Below are 16,336 nucleotides of genomic sequence, written 5' to 3' on the forward strand. Positions count from 1 at the left end.
TATGTGTTTTTATTATAATTTAAATTTATATTTTTTAATAACTTAATTGTACAAATTATATATATATATATATATATATATATATATATATATATATATATGTTTTTATTATAATTTAAATTTATATTTTTTAATAACTTAATTGTACAAATTATATATATATATATATATATATATATATATATGTGTTTTTTATAATTTAAATTCATATTTTTTAATAACTTAATTGTAAAAATTATATATATATATATATATATATATATATATATATATATATATATATAATTGTGTATTTTTATTATAATTTAAATTATTATTTTTAATAACTTAATTGTACAAATTATATATATATATATATATATATATATATATATATATATATATATATATATATATATATATATATATATATATATATATATATATAATTATGTGTTTTTATTATAATTTAAATTTATATTTTTTAATAACTTAATTGTACAAATTATATATATATATATATATATATATGTGTTTTTATTATAATTTAAACTCATATTTTTTAATAACTTAATTGTACAAATTATATATATATAATAATGTGTTTTTATTATAATCTATGCTAGGGCTGCAGGGCTAATAGATCCAACGTCTGAGGGCCGGGATGTATAGTCGCGTCCATGTCGTCAACTGTAAATTCAAATTTTTTAATAACTTAATTGTACAAATTATATATATGGGTTCAGGGCTCGATATTTTGAGGACCAGTGACACCAAACTATCATTAATAATTATGTGTTTTTATTATAATTTAAATTCATATTTTTTAATAACTTAATTGTACAAATTACTAATTATGTGTGTTGATACAATTATTAACTTAATTATACAAAGTTTGCATTTTCGACTACCAGTATAAGATACTTAAACAAAAGGAATTCTAAGCTAAAATACTACACATTACTACGCTACAAGGCTCTAAATTTTACTACGCTATAAGGGTCTACGTTTTACTACGCTAAAAAGGTCTGGATTTTACTACGCTAAAAAATAATCTAAACTAACCATAAACAACAAATAAATTTAATTGCAAATAAAATACAAAACGACATGAAAAAACATATATATATAATGAAAAAACATATATATAAATCAGGATATTAACAGACAAATTTATTTTACTAATTTATATTTTTTTAGAAAATACTAATATTAAATCTGGATAAATTTAACATGCTAGTTTCGAAAAAAACACACAAACCGAAATAGAACACATTCAAATAAAATAATATACATTATTATAAATATTTCAACTTAAAATAAATCGAAATACCTCGGTTTAGAATTGTCGGAAAGCAAAAAGATAGAAATTTTGACTCCGGAAGTGTGAATCAACAATAACACGAAGCTCTCCTCGAATGTGAGACCTACGTTCTTCGAGTTTTATGTGTCGGGGGACCCATTTTTTTTTTTTTTAAGAAACGGGCAGAATCAGTGGGGGACCAAGAAGATGGGAAGAGTTTTAAAATAATAGTGAATGGATGAATTGGAGAAGAAGACGGAGGGGTATAAAATATTTATGTATAGCGCCACTATACATGGCGCTATACATTAATGATGTATATATAGCGCCAGGTATTGTGGCACTATACCTGGCCATATCAGCTTTTACAGTATAACGCCACAATACCTGACGCTATACCTTAACGGTGCCGTTACTATTAGTATATAGCGCCAGATATTATGACGCTATATATAAAAAAGCCATTTTTTTTACCACCTTTGAGTCCAAAAAACAAACATTTTGGTTCCGTACTCCCCACGCACCCCCTCAACTTTGTCACCACCCCTCCTGAACAAAACACTTCTCTATGTTTATCAGTCAACAACGAGACAACTTACAGGTACAAGAATACAAGTACAAGTTGAGCGATTGAAGATCTGCAAAAGCTGGCTTCTTCTCTGCATCCTAGGGTTTTATTCTCCTTCTTGTCAATGTAAGCTCTAAACTTCCATTCAGCATGTATGCTTTTCTATGTGTCAATTATCTCTCTGTTTGCCAAATATTGGATAGAGAGAAAAAGGAATACACAATAAAAAGGAAGAGGGAGTGGGGGTTTAGGATTGTGTGGGGGCACTGAAGAAAGAACGAACCTCAATAAATGACATGGGATATGTGAAAAAGAGAGGGAATTTGTTCCTCAAAACTCTAATTCCAATTACTTAATAAGTTTACACAAATAGAGAAAGCATAACACTAACACAAATCTCTAGATATAGTTGAAGGATCTTGACCAAAATTATATTAAGCTAACAAGAAAGTGGTGAATTTTGTAATAATTACATATTTTTCATTTTATAATTACATCAAAATTTTAAGAGTATTGCTGATAAAATTTCTTTTTTTATTTCATTGAATTTTCCTCGCCTTTATCTTATATGCCAAATATGTCTATTAATCTTGTAGAACGGATTATATTTGGGGATTGGGTTTGATTTTGAAAGAAAGAAGATCTTTTTTAATAGCATAAATGATCAATCGGTTTGGAGAACAGATTGTTTTAGGGATCAGATTTGACTTTGAAACAGAGACTTCATTTGAAGAGAGAGACAAACAATATAAAAAGAAAACTAAAAGGCAAAAATACATATAAAAAACAAAAGAAGGCTCTGCAATCAGATACATCCATGTAGAAGGGTATGTTCCACAGCAGTAATAAATTTCACATAGGTAAACATGTTATAATTGACAGACGTGCTCATGCAGTGGGCTTGTGGAAGCCCATTTGAAACATTTGAAGTACATAGACTTGCTTGCTCTAGGAACAAAGCTGCAGATGATTTTCGCTCTTTCACTTGCTCATGTAAAGGGATATATTTATATTGAGGCGCACAAACAATCTATGTCTACGATATCATGACATTCTTATGTCTTGAATTGGCATTGATGCTTATGTGGAAGTCTGATCATTCGTAAGTGACACTCTTTTCTTGATGAAAGCATTATCTAATGACATTTTATATTCTCTAAGCAGAGCTCCTTGTATAGGCGTGTAAAGGCCTTTTTAGTATATATTCAAGTGAGTGGCACATGTTCCAAATAATGATATTTCTCGTTTGATTGCTGTCTGAAGCAAGTGTTCTGGGATTTCTGAGGGTATGTGGGCACGTATCAAAAATGGAATATACAAGGGAGATCTGGCGCAGGTACTTTTTGTTCCATCAGCTAGCTGCTATTTATATTTCTCTTATCACACATGTAAATGCAATATGAATTTTCTGCTGGTTAATACTGCTTACTGACCTCTCTTTATTTGTCTGAAATATTAAACAACAATAACGAAGCACCTTCTTTTTAGTGCTTGCTAACTGTTTCATCATGGTCATGTAGGTTGTGGCAGTGAATGATTCACGGAAGAAAGTGACGGTGAAGCTGATTCCAAGAATAGACTTACAAGCCATTGCCAACAAATTTGTAACAATTTATACTCGATTTCATAAATATTTTATGTTTTAGTTAATGTGAATTACTCTGTAAATATGAAGATATGAAGCATAACGCCATACTCCCTGCTACTCTTCACCTCCCCATCATGAAAAAGAAAAAAAAGAAAAAACAAAAATTTGTGTTAGGGAGGGAGGGAGGGACAGTGCAGGTCATAATTTCTGGTTAATTGTGCTTTGGGTTATTTTGACCTCAAATTTCTTAAAGTAATGCATATCTGTTTGGAGTTGTTAGTCTTGTGCATTCATACTTATTGGAGGTTGTGATTTTAGTGTTTCCTATACTGCACGGCGTAGGTTTTTTTACTTGTTTGTATAGTATTACAATGTTAGACCGAAGCACTGTACTTCCTCTTCTTTTTGTTTTAAATGTTGACTCCTATGATCTATTGGTACTTCTGCTTGACATTGACTAAGCACTTGAAGTATTAGCTAATTATGCATTTCGCAATCCAGGTTTAACATTTTATTAATATATTTTTATTTAAATTTAGGATTATATATCTTCTGCAGTCCACTACAGTAATGCTGGTTATCATCTTTGCTGATTAAAAAAATTGCTGCTTATCATCCTCAATACAATTATAATTATGACTAGTCTTCTTAAATACATTTATCCAGAGGCACTGATTCATTGAGCTATTGGGGTGTAATGCCTATTGAAGTTGAACTCCTGAAGTTTGAACCTTCTAAAAGTGATGGACCCTAAGATGTAGAGTGGCTTACCCAGCTTTATGTGACCGGAAGAAAAAGAGAATCATAAATGGTTTGAAGGTTGTTCAGAAAGGAGGTGAGAAAGGAGAGGGTTCTTCAAGCTCTAGCATGGAAAATAATTTCAAAGTAGATGATCTTGTATTTTTTGGGTAGGTTTGTCTCTTATTGTTTACCAATGTGGAATCTGCACCCTGTATTTATCATTTTTGTTTAATCATTTTTCTATGATATTACAGTAGGAATGATTTAGGCATTATTATTGGCAAGGAGAAAGATGATATCTTTAAGGTATATGCAAGTCTATTGGCTTTATTTTTCTTTGGGTAAATAATGTCTTATTTAAAGCGATTATTTTTCAGATCATGAAAGATGGTTCAGAGAGACCTGTGATAGTGAGCATTCAACTGCGTGAGTTGAAGCGTGCGTCTTTTGATAGGAAGCTATTCACTGTGAAAGATCAACTGACCAATACCATCTCAGTTGGTGATATGGTTAGAGTTTTGGATGGTCCCTTGAAGGTTTGACTGTTATTCATCTTTTATTTTTATTTATTTGATCATGATTGTAACCAAGTCAGCTTGTACATACCTTGACTAATCCCCCGGCGACTTGCTATTTCCTTCTGCTTCCCACTAAAGGTTAGGTAGATGTGAATAATTTACTAGTGCTTTTACTGGCATTTGTAACCTTGGTTCCCAAGGCTTTTACTCCAGCTGTTTGACCACTAGGTCAGCCCTTGGAACGTTTGACTGTTATTCATGAAAGCAGTAACATCTTTTTATCTGTTAATTAGTCTTCTGAAATTATGTAATGTAGGGTTAATAAATGCATGATAGACAAGGAATTGTTAAGCAGATCTATAAAGGAGTCGTCTTTCTATATGACCAATGAGAGTAGGATAATAGTGGTTATCTCTATGTCAAAGGTTGGATGTGTGAAAAAATTACAGGCAGTGATGGTGTATCCGAGGAGAAGGTTTGTACATTTGGGGACATATTAGAACTAATCTTATTCTTATGATACCCATATTTGTTCCCCCATTTTTTTGCGTGCTTGTTCTATTTAATCAGGGAAGTGAGCAAGGCTCCTCAGGTTTTGCAAATTTCTCATCATCCCCTAAATCCCCTCTTTCGCCTGAGAAATCTTGGAGAGTGAAGGATGATAACTGCAGCGGTATGTTTTTTATTAGTCTGTTCTTAAATCCTATCTTTCTATTTGATGTCTCAATTCAAGCCACTGCTCCCAATTCAAATATTTATTCCTTTAACTTCTGTTCCTTTTTCCTCAAACAGTCAAGCATGATGATAAAGATGAAATGTGTTCCGTTGGCCAGTGTCTAAGAATCCGAGTGGGGCCTTTGAAAGGGATATATTTGTCGTGTATTAGCCATTTGACGTTCTGATGTTACAGTAAAGCTTGATTCCCTGCAAAAAATTCTTACAGGTTTGTACATTTCCTTGCATCGACTTTTAATGTTATACGGTAAATTGTCACTATACATTCTGTCAATGTAGTTAAATCTGAACACCTGGCAGAAGTTCATGGGAAGAGTTCTGTCACATCTCTTTGGTACAATTTCTTTACCTGAATAAATAAAAGGAGATGTTTTCAATTTTCTCTTTTATAAGTTGCATTTAGTCGTGATTCCAATAATATTTATGTGACCAAGAGAAGATTAGCAACGAACTGGTTAATAAGCACCAGCACCAATCATAATACTTGAAAGTTGGATGTTCCTTTTCTTAAGACAGATCTATATCTAACTCAAGATTTTAACTTTACTCTTATGACACACTAAAGTATAGAAGGGAAAGTAATGTAAGAGATTCTTTATTCTTATGACACACTAAAGTAAAGAGGGCAAAGTTATGCAAGTGGAGCCAAAAGATATAGAAAGAACATTATGGGATAAAAAGTTCTCCCAAATTACTAAGGTGAACTGGGAGAACTATTTTTTTTTTTTTTTTTTTTAAATAAGGTAAAGCAAATTTTACTAATAAAGTACCAAGCAGGTACTTCAAAAGTGTAGGTGAACTGGCAGAATATGGTTTATCACTCATCCAATTTCCCTTTTATTGCTTTTCCAGGAAAAATATTGACTACAAGAGATTTATAGGACCAAATCAGAAACTATTCAGTAAACTAAGAATGGTTTTACATTCATTATTCTCGACACCATTTAGTTACACCTACTTCCCCATTAGGTCCTTCCCGAAAAGTTTAACCTATTTCCTTAAATGGAAATATATTTTCTCCCTCCAAAAGTTCCAAATTAATATAAACTATTATTACTTTATATTATTTCCAACTTGATGTGACATCTGTTCGACAAATTTAATACTTCAAATCATTATTCAAACATTATACTACTCACATCAACATAATAATCTATTTAAACATCTTACACTAAAGCTCTGCACAAGTCAAAACGACTCTAACTTGTATAGGGAAGGAAGGAGGTGATTCACTTCTTCCTCATTTCTCACACGTGGAGCTTCTGCTGCACAACACTATTCCGGTCCTTTGTAATTTTGATTGTGTCAAACATGCTCATGTGCAGTTATCCAACAATAATTGCCCACCTTAACTGATGCTTTGCTCTTCCATATTATCTACCAAGGCCAATGCACTACAGTATTCTGCCTGTTGCACAATCTTTTGTATCTAGACTTAACGGTGCATTTCGATCCCTTTGATATTCTCATTAGTCATTTAACTGCAGCTTCTTCCTCTAGAGATATTCTGGCCCCTTCTATTTTCCCAGCAGATTGGTGACTTTCCCTATTCCCAATCTTCACAGTTTCTCCTAATAGATAATTCCCATCCTCTATGTAATGTTGTGTCACTCTTGCTTTAGTATTTACTGCCAAATTATATTGGGGCGATATCTTGTGCCAAATTTTTATCCTCATGCCATTACCAATTGGGAAGTGTATGTTTTTTAATAATCATCTCAGATGTTTCAAATGCGCTTCCACAAGCCCACTCCATGAGCACGCCTGTCAATTACAACATGTTTACCTATGTGAAATTTATTACTGCTGTGGAACATACCCTTCTACATGGATGTATCAGATTGCAGAGCCTCTTTTTTTTTTTAAATGTATTTTTGCGTTTTAGTTTTCTTTTTATATTGTGTGTCCTGTACTGATTAATCGGTTCAATGTTTTCATTGAGACTTGATTTGAAGTTATTATCGACTCTTTCTCAAAAGTTTATTTATGATTTTTTGTCTCAATCGCTAGTCCCCATTATGTGTAGAATTGCATGAAGCTCTATATTGGATTTGCTTCCCAGAACATGACATTTCGTTGTGCAAGTTTTATTATAACTAGGATTGTGTGATTCAGAACTATCATCAGTCTTCTCATCATTGTCCGAGAACATAGGAAATATAATGCGTCATTTTTCTACTATAATATTGTCTACTGTTATGTCATCTGATGATTGTATTATTCACTGTGGCGATCAATGCAGCCTTTAATGAATCTGATCTTCTTTAATTACTTGTTCTTTTTACTAAACTAACATAAACTTATTGTTTTAACAGATCAAAAACATGAAGTCCGAAGAACCTATTCTTGAAGAAAGTGCATAGCAAGTTGAAGAACAAGAGAATTTTGTTATTGTGATGACCCAAAAGGTCATCATTCGTTTTGAAAGTAAATTCTATATTTCGAGGCTTTAAAAAGCTTTTTGTCTCACCTCGATTTGCGTATGTAGTCCGGACACATTTCCGAAAAGCTTTTATGTGAAATCTAAGTAAAATAAGGAATTTGGCCTTTAAAATTTATTAAAGTTGACTTTGGTCAACATTCTTGGTAAACGAACCTAGACCCGTGATCAGACGATCCTGTAGGATTCGTAGTAAAATATGGGACTTGGGCGTATGACCGGAATCGAATTCCGAGATTCCAAGCCCGAGAAAAGAATTTTTAAAGAAAATTATTTGCTGAAAAAATATAAAGGCCTTTAGAAGTGAATTGATGCAATTTCTTGATGGTATTGGACCCGTATCTTGGTTCCAGAGCCCGGTACAAGTTTAAAATAATAATTTGGTTGAATATGTGGAATTTGGTAAGAATCGGAGTTAGTTTGTTATAAAACGGACCTATAGTTGAGAAAATAGAAATTTCAATGTTCGTGAGTGATTTCAAGAATTTGCGGTTTAATTCATAGTTGTTGATGTTATTTTAACGATTTGATCGCACGAGCAAGTCCGTATGATATTTTTAGACTTCCATGCATGGTTGGGTTGGAGCTCCGAGAGCTCAGGTGAATTTTGGATAGACTACAGTGTATTTGGACTTAGGAAAATTGTTGCAGGATTGCAGGTCTGGTGTTGGCCTCTGGTCTCACAATTGCGATCAGGGATTGCAATTGCGAAGTTTGATAGCTTGGGAATGGGTTGTTCACAATTGCGAAGTAAGCCCTGTCCAGCCTTGCTCGCATTTGCCAGCATTTCTTCGCAAATGCGAAGCCCTCAGAAAATCCTAGTAGTCGCAATTGCGAAGATGGCAGAAATTGTTAGGGGTCGCAAATGCGACAGTTTCTTCGCATTTGCGAAAGCAGTAGATTTTTCACAGGGTTCGCAATTGCGAATCCCTAGTCGCAATTGTGACATCTGCACCTGATAAGTGTGATTTCAGATGGGATTTTATCCATTTTTACAACTCTTCAAATCCTAAAACATCTTTGGGCGATTTTTCAAAGGCACAAACTCTTCCAAATCATTGGTAAGTCATTTCTAACACATTTCTTTCAATCTAATCCAACTTTTAACAAGATTTCATCACAAAATCTAGGGATTTTCATGGGAATTTGGGCGTTTTTGGGTAGGAATTAGGAGTATCAATTTTTGGGGATTTGGACCTCGATTTGAGGTTCGATTTCAAAACAAATTATATATTTGAATTCGTGGGTGGATGAGTGATCGGGCTTTGGTTCGATGTTCGGGTTTTGAACAAGCGGGCCCTGGAGGGATTTTTGACTTTTTGGGCAAATCATTAAAAAACCTATTTTCATGCATTAGAATTGGTTCATTTAGCATTTATTGATATCGTTAAGTAAATTGTGACTAGATACAAGCGAATTGGAAGTGGAATCGAGAGGTAAAGTGGTAGTTGGGGCTTGATTGTGTTCGTGGCGTTGAGATAAGTGTTTGGTCTAACCTTAGCTTGAGGGAATATGAGTTGTGGTCTTAATTGCTATGTGTTAAGTGTTGAGTACGACGTATAGGTGTGGTGACGAGTATCTATACGTTGGTGTCAAGCATGCCCGTGAGTCTTATACTATGATTGTTGTGACTCCATTATGTATTGTCCATGCTTAATGTGATGATTTTGAATGTTGAACAAGGCTTATGAATGTATTCTTAGTAATTGACCATTGTGGACCATTGACTCAAGTTGAGACTTAGGTTGTGAAGTGATTGTGGAAACGAGATGAAATATATTGTTGATTCCCTTGCCGGGATGTTATTGTTTATGATATTGTTTTCCCTTGCCGAGATGTTATCGTTATGATATTGTCTCCCTTGCTTAGATGTTATTGCTTATGATATTTTTTCTTTGCCGGGATATTGTTGTTATATTATTGTTCCCTTGCCTGGATCTTTTGTGATTGGTGTTGAATTGTACATTGGGATCGGGTTGCACGCCACAATAATATTATATGGGATCGGGTTGCACGCCGCAACAAAGAGTAATAAGGGAGGACAGGTGGGGTCGGGTTGCACGCCGCAACATCATTACATGATTTGGGATCGGATTGCACGCTCCAACAATATTATGTAATTGGGATCGGGTTGCACGCCACAACAATATTATATGATTGGGATCGGGTTGCACGCCGCAACAAGAAAGAATAAAAGTGAATATTGGTACGTTACTGATTTCCTTATTCTTGCTGATATGAAATTATGGCGTTCTTTATGCTTCTCTACTAAAATTTCGTTAGAACTTGATATTCACCGCAACATGTTCCCCATTCCCATCTTTAACTGCTAGTTTCTGTTAGCATTTTTTTTCCGTATATGATTTAACTGCACAGGTTTAATTGGTAGTCTTCTCCTAACCTCGTCGCTACTTTGTCGAGGTTAGGCTCGACACTTACTAGCACATGGGGTCGGTTGTGCTGATACTACACTTTGCACTCTTTTGTGCAGATCCCAGTACTGGAGCATTCAGACCTTAGCTAGGGGTTGTTGCCTTCAGTCCATTGGAGACCCGAGGTAGTCCTGCAAGCGTCCACAGGCCCTGGCGTCCCCTTCCTATCTTGTTGCTTTTTGTTCTTTTCTATTTTAGAGACAAACATGTACTTTCTTTGTTCAGACTTTATTTGTAGTAATCCCAGATGGTCCGTTAGATCGTGACATCAGTTCTGGGTGAATTTTTATTATGGATTTGTATTAAGTTAAATTATTAGATTTTGTCTTCCGCATTTCTTTATTTATTATTATTCCGTTGTTGATCACATGTTAATTTGAAATTGTTAAAAAGTTAAGGAAAAAGGGTAATAAAATCTGTAATGCTTGGCTTGCTTAGCTTTCACGAGTAAGCGCCTTCACGAATCTCGAGGGTGGAAAATTTTAGTATCAGAGCTCTAGGTTGCTTAAGTCTCACAATTCACGGTCAAACTTAGTAGAGTCTGAGGGGTCGGCACGGAGACGTCTGTGTTTATCCCCAGAGGCTACAGAGTTAGGAAAAATTTCACATCTATTCTTTCGTGTCGTGCGACTTGGTTTCTCAATGCTAATTGAACTTCCACTCTGTTTTTTCGAGATGGTGAGAACACGTACTGCTTCATCAGCTGACCAGCAGCCTGAGTCCCCAGTAGCATCTCCTGCGAGGGGCAGAGGCCGAGGCCGTGCTAGGGCCCGAGGTAGAGGCAGAGCTCAGCCCAGAGCTCGAGCAGCAGCACCAGCGGCGGAGCCTCAGGTTGAGTTTTACGATGAGGTTCCAACCCAGACAGTTCTAGCAGGACCAGCTCAGGTCCCAGAGGGGTTCATCGCCACCCCGGTACTCAGGATGGTCTAGTCTGTCTAGTGGGCCTTATGAGAGCGTCACTCAGGCAGACATATTTCCTGTAACACCAACTGTCTCTCATGTTGGAGGAGGAGCCTAGACTCCTGCTACTCGTACTCCGGAGCAAATGACTCCCTATTTTCAGACTCCAGCAGCTCAGTCAGTTGGAGTAGTTTAGCCGGGTGTTGTGGCACAGACGGTGAGGGGCCAGTTATGTCTGCTGATGCCTTGTGGAGGTTGGACAGGTTCACCAAATTTTTTACTACCACTTTTGGCAGTACATCTTCTGAGGATCCCCAGGATTATTTGGACAGCTGTCATGAGGTTCTACAGAACATGGGGATAATGGAGACCAATGGGGTCGACTTTGTTGCCTTTCGTCTGTCTGGATCCGCCAAGACTTGGTGGAGGGATTATTGTTTGGCTAGACTAGCTGGGTCACCTGCTTTGACTTGGGATCAGTTTTCTTAGCTATTTCTGGAGAAGTTTTTTCCAGTCACTTAGAGGGAGAACTATCGGAGGCAGTTTGAGCGTCTCCAGCAGGGTTCTATGACCGTCACTCAGTATGAGACCAAATTTATTGACTTAGCCCGTCATGCTCTTCTGATACTTCCCACCAAGAAAGAGAGAGTGAGGAGGTTCATTGATGGACTCATTCAGCCTATTCGATTGCATATGGCTAAGGAAACGCGGAGCGAGATTTCTTTTCAGGATGCAACCAATGTGGCCAGGAGAGCGAGATGGTTTTATCATAGGGGAGTGGTCACAGGTTTGACAAGAGGCCCCGTCATTCTGGTAGGTTAAGTGACGCCTCGTCTGGAGGCAGGATTCTTTTGGTAGGGGCCATCCTTCCAGGACATTTCATTCAGTACTACAGGCTTCTCACGGTGCTCCAAGTGGGCGTGGTTCTTATGTACCTCCTTCAGGATAGCCAGTTCCTATCAGAGCACTTCTTCTTCAGAGCTATCATCATGGTCAGCTGGCCCGCCAGGGTCAGTTTCCTCAGCCGCAACACTCAGGTGGATGTTTTGAGTGTGGTGAGTATGGTCATATTCGGAGGGCTTGTTCGAGATTAGTGGATGTTCAGTCGTAGCATCAGGGTTCCCGTGCCATGGTTCAGGCACCGAGTGTTCCACCGCTCGCTTAGCCAGCTAGAGGTGGAGGTAAAGGTGCTAGAGGTAGAAGTAGAGGTATTAGAGGTGGAGGTCAGGCCGCTAGAGGTGGAGGCCAACCAGTAGGAGGCCGCCCCAGAGATGTAGTTCAGAGTGGTGGGGCCTAGCCCCGATGTTATGCTCTTCCAACCAGGCCTGAGGTCGAGGTCTGCGATGCAGTTATTACAGGTACTGTTCTGGTTTGTAGAAATGCTTCAGTTCTGTTTGATCCAGGATCTATATACTCATATGTGTCATCTTATTTTGTGCCGTATTTGGTCATGCCTAGTGATTCTTTGAGTACTCATGTATATTTGTCTACACCGGTGGGTGATTCTATTATGGTGGATCATGTCTATCGTTCATGTATAGTTGTGATTGGGGGTCTTGAGACCCGAGTAGATCTGTTACTTTTGGATATGGTCGATTTTGATGTCATATTGGGGATGAACTAGTTATCACCTCACCACGCTATCTTGGATTGTCATGCCAAGACTGTGACCTTAGCCTTGCCGGGGTTGCGTCGTTTGGAGTGGAGAGGGACTCTTGGTCATTCTACCAGTAGGGTTATCTCATATATGAAGGCTCGGTGTATGGTTGATAAGGGATGTTTGGCCTATTTGGCGTATGTTCATGATTCTAGTGCCGAGGTTTCTTCTATGGATTCTGTGCCTATTGTTCGTGAGTTTCCTGAGGTATTTCCTTCAGACCTGCTGGGTATGCTACCCGACAGAGATATTGACTTTTGCATTGATCTGGCTCCGAGCACTTAGCCCATTTCTATTCCTCCATATCGCATGGCTCCGCTAGAATTGAAAGAATTGAAAGAGAAGTTGTAATACCTACTTGATAAAGGCTTTATTAGACCTAGTGTCTCGCCTTGGGGTGCACCAGTGTTGTTTGTTAAGAAGAAGGACAGATCGATGAGGATGTGTATAGATTATCGGCAGTTGAACAAGGTCACAATCAAGAATAAGTATCCACTGCCGAGGATTGATGATTTGTTTGACCAGCTTCAGGGTGCCCAAGTGTTTTCTAAGATCGATTTGAGATCTGGCTACCATCAGTTGAGGATTAGGGCATCCGATGTCCCTAAGACAGCTTTCTGCACTCGGTACGGACAGTATGAGTTCTTGGTGATATCACTCGGGTTGACAAATACCCCAGCAGCTTTTATGGATTTGATGAACTGAGTGTTTAAGCCTTACTTGGATTCCTTTGTGATAATCTTCTTTGATGATATTTTGATCTATTCCCTCAGCCGAGAGGAGCATGAGCAACATCTTCGAGCCATTCTCCAGACTTTGAGGGACAGCCAGTTATATGCTAAGTTTTCGAAATGTGAGTTCTGGTTGAGTTTAGTTTTCTTCTTGGGTCACGTTGTATCAGTAGAGGGTATTCAGGTGGATCCGTAGAAGATAGAGGTAGTCAAGGACTGGCCTAAACCCGCATCAGCTATAGAGATCCGGAGTTTCTTGGGTTTGGCGGGCTATTACTGTCGGTTTGTGGAGGGGTTTTCATCTATTGCAGCCCCGATGACTAGGTTGACCCAGAAGGGTGCCCAGTTCATGTGGTCGAACGAGTGTGAGGCGAGCTTTTAGAAACTCAAGACAGCTTTGACTACGGCACCGGTGTTGGTATTGCCTACAGGTTCAGGGCCATATACAGTGTATTGTGACGCATCTCGTATTGGACTTGGTGCGGTGTTGATGCAGGATGGCAAGGTCATTGCGTATGCTTCACGACAGTTGAAGATTCATGAGAAGAATATCCAGTTCATGATTTGGAGATAACAGCCATTGTTCACGCCCTGAAGATTTGGAGGCACTATTTATATAGCGTGGCATGTGAGGTGTTCATGGATCACAAGAGTCTGCAGTATTTGTTCAAGCAGAAGGAGCTAAATTTGAGGTAGAGAAGGTGGTTGGAGCTATTGAAAGACTATGATATCACCATCTTATATCATCCGAGGAAGGCCAATGTAGTGGCCGATGCTTTAAGTAGAAAATCAGTCTATAATGGGTAGTCTTGTGTATATTCTGGTCGATGAGAGATTGCTTGCTTTGGATATTCAGGCTTTGGCCAATCAGTTCGCGAGGTTGGATGTTTCTGAGCCTAATCGTGTGTTAGCTTGCACAGTTGCTTGTTCTTCATTATTTGAGCGTATCAGAGATCGACAGTATGATGATCCTCATTTGTGTGTCCTTAGGGACATAGGGCAGCACGGTGGTGCCAAGCAGGTTACAGTAGGAGATGATGGAGTTTTGAGGATACAGAGTCGAGTTTGTGTGCCTAATATGGATAGAATTCGAGAGTTGATTCTAGAGGAGGCCCATAGTTCCCGGTACTCTATTCATTCGGGAGTCGCTAAGATGTATCAGGACTTGCGGCAACATTATTGGTGGATGAGGATGAAGAAGGATATTGTTGCATATGTGGCTCGGTGTTTGAATTGTTAGTAGGTAAAGTACGAGAATCAGAGACCTTGAGATTCCTGAGTGGAAGTGGGAGCGTATCACTATGGACTTCGTTGTTGGACTACCACGGACTCAGAGGAAATCTGATACAGTGTGGGGTTATTGTTGATAGGCTGACCAAGTCAGCGCATTTCATTCCTATGGCAGTCTCCTATTCCTTAGAGAGGTTAGCAGAGATCTATATCCGGAAAATTTTTCGTCTACATGGTGTGGCCGTGTCTATCATTTCTGATCGGGTTACGCAGTGTACCTCACATTTCTAGAGGGCAATTCAGCGTGAGTTGGGCACACGAGTCGAGTTGAGCACAACATTTCATCCTAAGACAAACGGGCAGTCCGAGCATTCTATTCAGATTTTGGAGGATATGCTTCGAGCTTGTGTTATTGACTTTGGAGGCTCGCGGTATCAGTTCTTGCCATTAGCAGAGTTGGCCTACATCAACAGTTACCAGTCGAGCATTCAGATGGCTCCCTATGAGGCATTATATGATAGGCGGTGTAGGTTGCCGGTTGGATGGGTTAAGCCGGGAGAGGTTCGTTTGTTGGGTACGGATCTAGTACATGCCTTGGACAAGGTTAAGATAATTCAGGATAGGCTTCGTACAGCTCAGTCCAGGCAAAAAAATTATGTCGACCGTAAGGTTCGTGATGTGGAATTCATGGTTGGAGAGCGGGTGTTGCTTCAGGTGTCGCCCATGAAGGGCGTGATGAGATTTGGGAAGAAGGGCAAGCTAAGCCCTAGATTCATTGGTCCTTTTGAGATTCTTGATCGAGTGGGAGATGTGCCTTACAGACTTGCGTTGTCGCAGAGTTTATCAGTTGTGCACCCGGTGTTTCATGCGTCCATGCTTCTGAAGTATCCCAATGATCCATCCCACGTGTTAGACTTCAGTACTGTCCAATTGGACAAGGACTTGTTCTATGAGGAGGAGCCGATAGCTATTCTAGACCGGCAGGTTAGTCAGTTGAGATCGAAGAGTTTTCCTTCGGTTCGTGTTTAGTGGAGGGGTCAGCCTGTTGAGGCAGAGACCTGGGAGTTCAAGTACGATATGCGGAGCCGATATCCCCATCTTTTCTCCGACTCAGGTACTTTTTTTATGTCCGTTCAAGGACGAACAGTTGTTTTAGAGGTGGAGAAAGTGATGACCTAAAAGGTTATCACTCGTTTTGAAAGTAAATTCTGTGTTCCGAGGCCTTAAAAACTTCTTTTTGTCTCACCTCGATTAGTGTGCAGAGTCCGGGCGCATTTCCGTAAAGCTTTTATGTGAAATCTAAGTAAAATAAGGAATTTGGCCTTTAAAATTTATTAAAGTTGACTTTGGTCAACATTCTTGGTAAACGGACCCGAACCTGTGATCAGACGGTCCCGTAGGGTTTGTAGTAAAATATGGGACTTGGGCGTATGCCCGGAATCGAATTTCGAGGTCCCAAGCCTGAGAAAAGAATTTTTAAAGAAAATTATTTGCTGGAAAATATAAAGGCCTTT

At 38.3% G+C, this 16,336-nt stretch overlaps 1 protein-coding gene across 7 annotated transcripts; it reads left to right on the forward strand.

Moving 5' to 3' along the window:
* The first annotated feature begins 1,762 nt into the window (after positions 1-1,762).
* Positions 1,763-7,995, forward strand: LOC107820160 (protein RNA-directed DNA methylation 3). 7 transcript variants are annotated; one of them, XR_012696561.1, is made up of 9 exons: positions 1,763-1,976; positions 3,015-3,186; positions 3,371-3,454; positions 4,105-4,346; positions 4,434-4,485; positions 4,557-5,370; positions 5,490-5,640; positions 5,712-5,766; positions 7,748-7,995. XR_012696561.1 is itself a non-coding variant. In XM_075225091.1 (9 exons), exons 4-7 carry the CDS (start codon positions 4,306-4,308, stop codon positions 5,017-5,019), a joined length of 258 nt encoding a protein of 85 aa, XP_075081192.1. In that variant the 5' UTR covers positions 1,763-1,976; positions 3,015-3,186; positions 3,371-3,454; positions 4,105-4,305; the 3' UTR covers positions 5,020-5,370; positions 5,490-5,640; positions 7,748-7,995. The 7 variants fall into 7 exon arrangements, 3 of the variants coding, with proteins under 3 accessions (XP_075081192.1, XP_075081191.1, XP_075081193.1); XM_075225091.1 differs by lacking the exon at positions 5,712-5,766 and having other exon boundaries at positions 4,557-4,715; positions 5,014-5,370; XR_012696563.1 differs by lacking the exon at positions 5,712-5,766 and adding an exon at positions 2,733-2,952 and having other exon boundaries at positions 1,776-1,976; positions 3,114-3,186.
* Positions 7,996-16,336: the final 8,341 nt, after the last annotated feature.

The sequence above is a fragment of the Nicotiana tabacum genome, chromosome 11, assembly GCF_000715075.1.
Source record: "Nicotiana tabacum cultivar K326 chromosome 11, ASM71507v2, whole genome shotgun sequence".
NCBI classification, from domain to species: Eukaryota; Viridiplantae; Streptophyta; class Magnoliopsida; order Solanales; family Solanaceae; genus Nicotiana; species Nicotiana tabacum.

Coding starts and splice junctions, on each gene's coding strand:
- LOC107820160 (XM_075225091.1), top strand. CDS start 4,306: ATGGAAAATAATTTCAAAGTAGATGATCTTGTATTTTTTGG. Junction 4,347..4,433: donor GATGATCTTGTATTTTTTGG/GTAGGTTTGTCT, acceptor ATGATATTACAG/TAGGAATGATTTAGGCATTA. Junction 4,486..4,556: donor AGAAAGATGATATCTTTAAG/GTATATGCAAGT, acceptor ATTATTTTTCAG/ATCATGAAAGATGGTTCAGA.